The sequence below is a fragment of the Sorex araneus genome, chromosome X (genome assembly GCF_027595985.1).
Source record: "Sorex araneus isolate mSorAra2 chromosome X, mSorAra2.pri, whole genome shotgun sequence".
In the NCBI taxonomy this organism is placed as follows: Eukaryota; Metazoa; Chordata; class Mammalia; order Eulipotyphla; family Soricidae; genus Sorex; species Sorex araneus.
The window spans coordinates 289,163,219-289,175,232 of NC_073313.1; the positions used below are offsets into that span (position 1 = coordinate 289,163,219).

Consider the following 12,014-nt stretch of genomic DNA (forward strand, 5'->3'; position numbering starts at 1 on the left):
GTCCTTTAAGTAAGTGATTTTTAAGCTGCAGAGTGCCACACTAGTTAGTTATAAAACAATTCAATAGTTGTAGTCACTACTGAAAAAAGTAATAGAATATAGAATAATCTTAGAACAAATATTCTATGTAAAGAACTAAAGTAAAAGTCGAAAGCCAATGCTGCTCAATCACACAATGTGACAAATCAAATATTTTCCCTAACTATCTGATCGGTTCAATTCCCTTCTGCCCCTTTCAAATAAAGTGAAAACAGCCTAGGAAGTTTGGCAGCTATGCTGTATTAATGGACAATTTTGATAATTCATGAGCATACTGGAATCACATAAGAAGTCATGAATCAAGGGTTAGAGAGTTCATCAAAAATGTCATTTTACTATGTTCCAAGTATATGTGGCAATGGGTAGGCTTATTAGAACTACCCAGATGTAAGAATTTAGTCCTGTTTTCTTTTGAAACTTTTACTATTAATTCAAATACTAAAGAACTGTGATGGAGGCCTTTAAATTTCCTCGAATTCTATAAACCTGTCACTTAAAATTTCTACTTGTTAGCAAGTAGTGTGAGGGGGAGAAAACTTCATAAAGTTTAGGCTTACTGGGTAAGTGAAGAAAAGTGAAACTATGTCAAGAAGTAAATAGTAAAAAGTCTGGGCCTCCACAGGCTGTTACCCTAAGATGCTCACAAATCCCACCTGGAAGATTCGAATGCTTGTAGAGTTCACTCTTGCAGTGTTCCGCTGTGTGGAATATGGTCATGTGGCTTTCTTTGTCCAACAGGATATTAGCAAATGTGTCAGCACACACTTGAGGAACTATGTGTACATTGGGGCTTAGCCACAAGGAATGCTATTAACATACTAGGAAAGTCCCAGGATCTACTGCTAAGAAGAGGTCATAAGGAAGAGAAGTGCCCTACTGGCAAAGATCTCCCTACGCTACCATACTAGGCCACCAGGATCAGTTGATACACTAGAGAACTGTAGTTCTCTAGTGTCTAGTGAGTGTCTCTGGGAAAAGCATCTTATGAATCACTCAACTGAGTTAATCAGAACTATGACAACAGAAATGTTTATTCAAGTCACTATGATTTGGGATGGTTTGTCAAATGCAATAGGTACCTAATATATTCATTTACCTGGTAAGATAAGCATTTGCTACTTTTGACATTAAAATCAACAAATGAAAACTAGAAATGTGCTACAAATTATGAATTAAAAACAGATCCACTAGCTGGTAAATAAAATAGCAGAAGCAAAAAAATGATATCAGAGAAAAAATTTTAAGATTAAATGTCAAACATAAGAATTTTTTTTTTACTTACTGAAACATGATCTTCTATGAAGCATATGCTGGAAAATCTTGCACGTGGATTCTTCACTTTGAGTAATGGTTCTACAGGTGCATTGCACTTGAAGGACTGTCCCAAGGGTTCCAATAAAAGCAGCTTTGCAGTCGTCACTTCCTGAGCAGGTGAGATCTTGTTTGCTTAAGGTACTGATACAGATATCATCTTCCTGACACTGTCTAGTCACATTCTGCCAGCACTTTGACTGAAATACTCTATAGCGCTGCCTAGAAAATGACAGGATATAGAATTAGTCTTTCAAAAACATTATTTCACATTAACATGTGGCTGTCTTACCAAATGAAAGACTATGGTAAGCAAATATCTCAGGGATGCCAGTACATAGTTGAAAATGAAAATCAAGTCTGTTCATTCGATCATCCAAACATTCTAATAGAAGGTGTAAAAGAAAAAGTGAGAGCACAATTTTGTAGATTATTTTCTTTTGGTGACAATGAAGGAGAGGCTAAATTTAGGATAACTGGATAAATTCTAAACTTTTTCCTTGTTTGATGAAACGAGATAGTTTTTATTGAATGAAATCTGTTTGGAAAGATGTGAGTGGAGTGAAAGGAACACGGGCTTCTCTAGAATGGAAGAGGCAAAGCCCCACAGAGACAGGCAAGTGAGATGCAGACAGGGGGCCTGGAACTGAAGGAAATTTCTTTGCTTCCATGTTTTATTTCACAGATGATGGTTTACATTTTTAACTACTTGGAGATTTATTAGAAATGTTTTTAAAAGAAAACATGGCTTTGAGGGTCGCATTTAGACACTTTTTTATTTCAGGAGATTTAAATAAGTTTCTAGACCTTCTGAGTCAGTTTTTTCTGATTGTGAAAGATGTGGGATTGTTCCATGACATTTCCAAGCAGACTAATTAGAATTATAAACACTTTTAGGTTCTCTGGCATTTAAAACTAATTTAGTACAAAGCAGTAAGAGTTTGGTTAGTGGCTAAGAGTGTCCATTAGGACCACATCAATTCATAATTTTTTTGAGTACTTATTTGAACTTTATGCTAGCCTGGATAATGAAGTCCTCCCACCCACCACACTGCAGCTTAGAAGGCCACCCCTCACCTTTCCCTGCTCCCCTTCTCACATCTTCAAGCCCCTGTGTCCACCCTACACTCCTGGCTTTCAGGTGAGAAGGGGTCCCTTTTGCCTTGTTCTCCACTGGCCCACGGGACTGGTCATCTATCACTCTGCATCTAGGTCTCACACCTGCCTCCCAGCTTCGCAGTGGCCTGACATCCCCCACAACTTAACAAGCCCTATTGGGCCCGCTGTTTAGACCCTTCATCCCACTTCAACCCCATGCTCGCCATTCCTTGAACCAGAAACTCTAGTCTTCACACCTCACACCTACAGACTTCTGTCTCTTACTCTAAACCTACAGATCTGGTTGCTGCCAAACACCATGCAATTAATACCCTTTTTCCAGTTCCATACACTTCTCCCACATACATTTCCTCACAAGGCAGCAGTGGTGGTTAGAAATGATCGAGTCTTGGGGCTGGAGCAATAGCACAGCGGTTAGGGTGTTTGCCTTGCATGCAGCCGACCCAGGTTCGATTCCCAGCTGACCCATCCCATATGGTCTCCAGAGCACCGCCAGGAGTAATTTCTGAGTGCAAAGCCAGGAGTAACTCCTGTGCATCACCAGGTGTGACCCAAAAAGGAAAAAAAAAAGAAATAATCGAGTCTTAAACTGTAGCCAGAGAAATGGAGGACTACAAATGCATTGAAAGTAGCTCCATGATCCACACAGGGCTTCCCAATCAAGAAGTAAAAGCAGCAAAGAAAGTCACTGGGAGAGAACCCACAGGGAAAGCAAAGTTCAATACAGCCTAATCCTTCAGAGCTCTCTCAGGGAAAAACACAGCAAAGAGATGAGGAAGCCACACAAAAGCCCACCAAGGTCAACAAATGGAGTGGAGATAATAACTGGAAGCTTCCGTCAGTATCACCCAGCAGCATAACTTCTCAGAAATTGACTGTCAAGACACTGTGATGAAGATTTTAATAAGCTCAAAGAAAAAATGTACAAGCAATAAAACATGAGGAAAAAAATGAGAGCAGAAATGTGAAAATCACAATCAGAAGTGATAGAGTTTAGGAGTATGGTAGGTAAAGAATAAACAAACAAAAACCATAGTGGAACTCTTTAGGAAAACTATAATCCAATGTGATAGAATTTAAGTGTATGAATAAAATAAATATAATCAGAAGTGATGTGAAAACTACAAACAGAAGTGATAGAATTTAAGAGTATGGTTTTTAAAAAAAAAACCAAATCCTTAGTGGAAAGTTTTAGTAACATAATAACAACAGATGAAGAAAATATTCATGAGTGTCAAAGTGAGATGCAGGAAGCCTATATAAAAAATAGAAGATGAAAAAGTTTAAAATTAAATTAAAAATACTACACCAGGAATAAATTTAAGGGAACAATTCAAAAATCGTCAATGACTGGGATCTAAATAATAATGTAATTTCCCAGAGTTGAGGGATGCATGCACCCAAATTCAAGAGGTCAGAATGGTCCCAGCCAAAAAATTCCATGACATACTGTAATCAGAAGGACAGAAGCCAAAGAGAATATTGAAAGCATTTTAAGATTCACAGTAGATCTAACAAGTAAAATTCAATAGGCCACAAGAGAATGGTGAAATAGAAAGGAAGGAAGGAAGGAAGGAAGGAAGGAAGGAAGGAAGGAAGGAAGGAAGGAAGGAAGGAAGGAAGGAAGGAAGGAAGGAAGGAAGGAAGAGAGAGAAAAAGATAAAGTAATGAACAATTTACCAAGAATACTCTATTCAACAAGGCTATCATTCAGATGTTAAAGAATGATAAAAAAAAAATTCACGGACAAGCAATAGTTTAGGAATGGCACAGCCTTGAGACTAGTTTAGCAAGAAAGCATAAAATATCTTCAATAAAAGACATGCAAACTGTACAAACATGTGTGGAATACTAAAAATTGATGGAAATCAATTTCTTCACATCCATAATCTCACTCAATGTTAATGGCTTGCACTCACCAACTAAGAGACAGAGTGGTAGGATAGATTTTAAGAAATGATCTCAGCTTTCTGCTCCTTACACGAGACACATCTGAACAGTCAGGGTAAACACTGGCTTACAGTCAAAAACCAGAAAAGAATTTAAAGCCAAACAATCCCTTTAATAAGGCTAGGGTGGCCATACTTATATCAGACTACATAAACTGCAAGGAAGAGGGATGGCCATTTCTTAGTGATCAAACGGTCAGTACATCAAGAAGAACTCACCTAATGATGGACCATCATCATATTTAAAACATCCACTAATAGTCTTGAAGGAAGATATCAATATCAACACGAGAGCAGCAGGAAAGTTTAACACTCTCCTCACCTGTGGGTGGATCAACCAAGCAAAATCTCACACAGACACTGGCTGTATAGGAAGAAATCAAAGATACAGACGACTTTCACAGGATCCCTCAGCTCCTGAAAGTTGAATCCACATTCTTCTTTCGTGTACTGTGAGCATTCTTTCACATCTGGTCACAAAACACATCTTAAATATACATCTCCATAAAATCAAGAAGTCAAATAAATTATCCTTTCAGACCATAAGCTTTTCAACTAAAAATTAATCACAAACAAAAATGCGGGGGAAACCCAAACACTTGGAAATTAAACAACTTATTACCGAACAACCAGTGTGTCAAAGAGGTAATAGGAAAATAAATCAAAAGTTTCCTGAAAACAAGCAAGCACGAGCACACAAATTATCAGAACACATAGGACACAGAAATTCTGATATTAGGAGTGATTTTCAAAACAATAGAAAAATTCATTATGGGCCCAAATAATTAACCACATAGTACAGCTTAAACAGCTAGAAAAAGAATCTAACAAAGGAAACTCAAGCCAGAAAGTAGGAAATAACAAAACTTAGAGGAGAAATTAATGAAATGAGAATTAAAAAATCAAAACATCAATAAAGTTTAGAGCTGGATTATTGAAAAAATAAACAAAAAACTTAAAAAATTGTTAGCTAGATTCAGAAAGAAGAGTGAAAACTGGCTATTAAGCTGCATAAGAAATGAAAGGAGGGTTGGAGCCATAGTATAGCGGGTAGGGTGTTTTCCTTGCATGCAGCCAACCCGGGTTGGATTCCCAGCACCCATATGATCCCCTGAGCACCACCAGGAGAGATTCTTAAGTGCAGAGCCAGAAGTTAGCCCTGAGCATTTCCGGGTGTGACCACCCACCCCCGACCCCCGCCAAAAAAAGAAGAAAAGAAAAGAAATGGGATAGTCACAGTAGCTGCCATAGAAACTGGAAGGATCAGCTGTCATTACTATGAAAACTTCATAACATGAAACTGGAAAACCTACACAATCACTGTATCACTGTCATCACTGTCATCCCGTTGCTCATTGATTTGCTCAAGCGGACACAGTAACATCTCCGTTGTGAGACTTCTTGTTACTGTTTTTGGCATATTGGATACACCACGGGTAGCTTGCCAGGCTCTGCAGTGGGGGCGAGATACTCTCGGCAGTTTGCCAGGCTCTCTGAGAGGGGCAGAGGAATCAAACCCAATTCAGCCGAATGTAAGGCAAATGCCCTGGCTACTGTGCTATCGCTCCAGCCCAGAAAACCTACAAGAAATGATAATTTTTGGGCTCTTCAAACCTTCCCATGATGAACCAAGAGGAAAAGGTGTACCCAAACATACCAATAATTATTAACTAAGTTGACTACTTCACTGTATCACTGTTGCACTGTTGTCCCATTGTTCATTGATTTGCTTGAGTGGGCACCAGTAACATCTCCATTGTGAGACTTGTTGTTACTGTTTTTTTGCATATTTAATATGCCACAGGTAGCCTGCCAGACTCTGCCATGTGGGCAGAATACTCTTGGTATCTTGCTGGGCTCTCTGAGAGGGACGGAAGAATCAAACCCCAAAACAAAAGTCCAGGCAAAGATGTGTTTACCAGTGAGTTCTTCCAAGTGGTTAAATAGGACCTGATTCCAACCCTTCTCAGGCTCTCCCCAAAAGTGAAGGAAACATGAACATTTCCAAACAGTTTTTCTGAGGCAAACATTTTCCTGATACCAAAATACACAGAAATCACTATAAAAGAAAACTAGAACCTATGTCTCTGATGAATATAAATGCAAATATACATAACAAAATACTAGCAAAATTAATCCAACAATACACCAAAAAGATCACATATCTTGATCAAGTATGATTTAGCTCAGGGGTTTAATGGTGGTTTAATATACACAGGTCAAGCAACACATTGTACTTAATAAAAACAAGTAAATATTAAGCTATCAGATGATATCAGTAGATTCCAGGAAAGAATTTGACAGAATTCAACCCCCATCCATGATTTAAAAAAACTCAATAAAATGGGAATTGAAGGAAATTTATTTAATATAGTCATATTACAGCTTATCATCAGTCTACAGGAGCCATTAAAGGCAATAGTGCAAAAACTAAGACTTCTTTCTGAGCTACGGCACAAGGCAAGGTTTACATCTCATCACTACTATTCATTATAACAGTGACTCCTGGCTGTAGAAAAAAAGAGATGCTAAGGACTCCTGGAAAAGAAGATTTCAAAGTATCACTATTTGTATGTAACATGACACTATACACATAAAGCCCTAAAGACTCTACAAAAAGACTGCTAGAAACAATAAATCTGTACAGTAACATGGTAGGTATAAACACTCAGAAATACATAACATTTTTGTATCTAAACAAAACAAGAGAGGGAAAGACTCATATAAAATATAAGAACAAATGACCCAAAAATCACTGAGCAACCTCACCAGTTAATTTCCTGGTTTGCCCAAGACCTGCGTATTAGTCTGAAGGTTGGTGACTGGCTTCCATATATGGAAGAGGGGGATCAGTGAATAGATTCTGTGGCTGCATGGGTGTTCCTCTATATGAGTATCTGGACCGGGAGGGCAGAAATGGTGAAACTGTCATCCTTTATATAGTGTACAGTCTAGAGCCTGAGAACACAACTAAATATTATTATTCTGTGGGGCCAAGTGGTGGCCTTCTGAGCACAGGAACCCCTCTCACCTGTCCCCACAGATATGCACCCTCAGATTACACTAACCCTGAGGTGGAGAATGGACCACTTGTTTGTATTTGCTTGCAAGAATAGAGTCTGGTTTAGTCACTGAAGTAGTGATGAGGAATGCTTTGCCTTCTTCTTTTTGATTCTGTTTTTGTAAAGCCAAAACATTTTATTGATTTGCTGATGATCTCTTGCTTTGCTATGAATAAAATTTATTGTGTCCTATATTCACCATATCATTAATGCAAGTCCTGCTACACTGTGAATAAAAATGAAGATGTTATTGTCAATATATATACCACAGCAAATTTTGCATCACTAAGGGAGATCATTATAAACCTGAAAAATCTCAGGGTTTTTTTTTTGCCTAATGCCATATAAACAAGTACAGTTAAAGACCAGAATGTAAGTAATCTTTGTGCTTTTACTTGAGTTTTGTCCTTCACACTTAAAGTGTTTTCTACATCACTTAAATAAATATGTCTTCTTTCCTTTCCATCTTGGCCATAAAAAGAAAAGTGAATTAGAGCACTCAAAATGCAGTGCCACCTGAAAATTCTTAAACAAGAAATCATTTAAGAAGTATCAAGATGGAAGTCTATAAGATAACAATACATCTCCAGAGACCAAACTGAAGGGTTGAATAATAATTTGTATTATTATTCTATAGAGGGGCTGCCACAGTGAAATTTAATAAAACTGGAGAATTCAATTAAGCATTGAAAAGCCGGTCCCTTTTATAAGAAAAGAAGTGTAAAAAGGAAAGGAATTATTCACCAAAAAGTCTGAAGAAATTTCAAACAGTGTTGCTGGTTATGAAGAACACAATTCCACTTCACAATTCCAAAGGTATTTTTAAGGTAGAGAACAAATCTAAAATTATTAAAATAGAACCACAAATAAACTGAATACTCAATGTAATCCTGAGACAAAATGAAGAAAATGAAGATATCATGCTTCCAGTCATCAAATTATATTACAAAGCAATAATAATCAAAGCAATCTTTATGGAAAATCCAGGTGCAGGACCAACAGAATAGAACTGAGACCCTCGAAACAAACAAACATATATATGGACATTTTATGATAAGCTAAAACCAAGACCATGCAATGCAGAAATAAAAGTCTCTTCATTTTTTTTTAATTTTTTTTTTTTTTTTTGCTTTTTGGGTCACACCCAGCGATGCTCAGGGGTTACTCCTGGCTTTGCACTCAGGAATTACTCCTGGCGGTGCTTGGGGGACCATATGGGATGCCGGGGATCGAACCCGGGTCGGCCGCGTGCAAGGCAAACGCCCTACCCGCTGTGCTATTGCTCCGGCCCCAAGAAAAGTCTTTTTAAACAGTGATGAGAAGTTCAACAGCCATTTTGGGAAAAAAAATAAAAAGAATTAAACTAATTTAATATCTTAACACTATACATAGCAAAGCAGTTCAAAATGGGTTAAAAAAAAGCTGCATATATGCAAATAAGACATAGAACTGTAGCACTGTAGCACTGTCATCCTGTTGTTCATCAATCTGCTCAAGCGGGCACCAGTGACATCTCCATTGTGAGACTTGTTGTTACTGTTTTTGGCATATCGAATATGCCACGGGTAGCTTGCCAGGTTCTGCCACAGCAGCTTGCCAGGCTCTCGAGAGGGGCGGAGGAATCGAACCCCGGTCAGCTGCGTGCAAGGCAAACGCCCTACCCGCTGTGCTATCACAAATAAGATATACAATTATGGAAATATACAGAAGGTATTTCACTCATGGACAGGAATCTCAGATGCTGTGTCAGAGTCTCTTAGCTGTGCTCGGGAGTGACACAGGGGTGAGTGGGCCCATTCCAGGGCATTTGGGATTCAGAACTGGGTTGCAGAGCTACAAAGGTGAGCAACTTTACCCCTGTACTCGCTTTGTTGGCCTCAGGAGTTGTATTTTAAAATCTTTGCTCTGCTTTGTTCCATGTATATTTATTGCCTCTTCTGCATTTGGTGATGGTTTGCATTTATCAGAATTTTATTAACGGTAATTTAGTGGAAACTTTCCCCAAGGCAAAATTTGCTTGAGAAAATGAAAGGATTCACCCGTTCTTCTTGACAACTAATACTGATCATCAAGATATTCTATTTGTTATATTAGAAATTGATCCCATAAATATAGCTATTTTATTTAAATTAAAATCATTTAGCATTTAGTTACAATATTTTTCTAATTTAATAAATGATTTCTTGTTATTGAGTTTAAGACTCATTTCAAATGTTTTAGGATATTAAAGTGTGTTAAAAACATTGCATTTTAGGGGCTGGAGCGATAGCACAGTGGGTAGGGTGTTTGCCTTGCATGCGGCCGACCTGGGTTTGATCCCCAGCATCTCATATGGTCCCCTGAGCACCGCCAGGAGTAATTCCTGAGTGCAGAGCCAGGAGTAACCACTGTGCATCGCCAGGTGTGACCCAAAAAGCAAAAAAAAAAATGCATTTTATTTTACTTATTTATTTTTGGGGGTTGTATTTTTATTTATTTACTTATTTATTTTAAATTTTTTTATTAGTGAATCACCATGAGGTACAGTTACAAACTTATTGAACTTTCGCGTTTGCATTTCAGTCAAGTAAGGAGTAAAACTAGAACCTCATATATCCAGGGTAAGTGTTCCATATTTGAATTACATATCCATTCTTAATTCATTTTATCATTAATTACATTATTTATTTTTAAATAAAGAGCTAAAAACTTGATAAAATTTGTGTGACATATGCTTAAGTATCTCTTCTATGATAACTTGAAATATTTTGCCAATACTGCAGCATTTTGCTTAGAATTTTACCCTTTAATTAATAGAATATCTTATAAGGAAGCAATGTGACATAGGTTTGCAAGATCTGAACCATCTTGAAAATTAGAATAGCTAAGAGTAACGGAGTGAGGGATTGGAGAGATAATAGGTAGGGCACTTGCCTTGCACGTGGCTAGTCCGGGTTCAATATCTGTCACTCTGATTTGACCCCAAGGTCTACTTGAATACAAAGTCAGAAGTAAACCCTGAGCACTGCTGGTATGGCCCAACACCACCCCTCAAAAAATAAAGAATGAAAAACTTAAGATTCAAAGAAATCAGTTTTCTGAGAACTAGCCCTTCAGGAAGTTGTTATTATTAAAATCTCTTAGCTATTTGCCAATGTCTTAAAGCAGGACAACCAGTGTGTCAAATCTTGCTGAAAGCTATAATATATTAAGCTACTACATGGTTTTTTGGTCTTTAAATGAATATTCTATAAATCAAGTAAGAAAATATTTAACAAGGCACTGAGAAAATAGCTAAGATGATGAATAATTTTCTCATAAGTATGATTCCCTAAACATATTATTAGGTAAAGCTCTTTTTCACATAGTTATATATTATTTTACAAAATAATTAAATTCTACTTTTTCAGTATCCTAAATTTTTATGCCATCATCCTACTCTTATTATCATAAGCACAAATACCTGTAGAATTTTTTATATACACATTCATAAACAGGTACATACACATTTACAGACACACAAAGATTCACCCTGAATACACAACAAATTATATAAATGGAGGCCACAGTGATGGGGAAAGGAGAAGTCCAAGTATTGGATTAGATTTACAGTTCCCAGGAGAAGTTACCTGCAAATGTATAGTTTACCCTTAACCAGAAGTCAAAGTAGAAGTTTCAGCAAGTGAACCAGACCATGTGCATCTCTGCTCAAAATACTCCGAAGTCTGTGAATATTATTTGGAGATTAAAAAAAATAGACCTAGGACCCTCTGGGCCTAAAGACTTTGATTCCAGAGACCTTCTAACACATTTTGGCATCCAGCGCAGCTTCTTATAGTAATGCACTGGGACTGTGAGATGGGCTACAACTCCACGCTGCCCGGGGATGGATCTTTCCTCTCCACCCCGTCTTTCTGCACGGATAATGGTGGCAGCAGCAACATCCACATGGCAGGAGCCACCTTCTAAGACTCCTAACACAGAGGTATATGGTTTTTACACTTGGGGCTCCTAGGAAATCATGGGAAGTGGGTGTAACCAGTACGCCCTCGGCCCAGATAAATCCGGAGCTGCTGAGAGCAAATCGGACCCTCTGCGTCTAAAGACTTTGATTCCAGAGACCTAACACATTTTGGCATCCAGCACAGCTTCTTACAGCAATGCACTGGGACTGTGAGATGGGCTATGCAGTTTCCGGCAGAATTTTCCCTGGACTTTATACAGAAATCCAAAGAGACTTAACATCTCTTTATTGTCAGCAATGTGAAACGGTTCCTTTTTAGAAGGTCTGACTTTGGGGGGAAACTCCAAATAATAACAGTGAGTTTTTGTTGAAATATTGAAGGTAGTCAAAGTAGCAGCCACTTCTCTAGACTGAACTAAGCAACAGCCCCACGCCAGCCGAGAAGAGGAAATATCCCTCTTTCTTGGTTGTTTCCCATTTTCGGGGAGAAATGTGGCGTGGCATCCATCATACTATGAGACGCGGGAAGGGGAATGAGGGGTAAAAAAAAAGGAAAAGGAAAAAGGAAAAAAAAAGAGTTATGTACTTGGA

General features: G+C 38.0%; 1 protein-coding gene across 1 annotated transcript in view; it reads right to left on the reverse strand.

The window, feature by feature from the left end:
• GFRAL (GDNF family receptor alpha like) overlaps positions 1-12,014 on the reverse strand; it is a 61,154-nt gene that overhangs the window by 21,614 nt on the left and 27,526 nt on the right. The window contains exon 6 of the mRNA XM_055121305.1: positions 1,322-1,572. Within this exon, the coding sequence (XP_054977280.1) occupies positions 1,322-1,572 (251 nt within the window). The remainder of the gene's footprint in view (positions 1-1,321; positions 1,573-12,014) is intronic.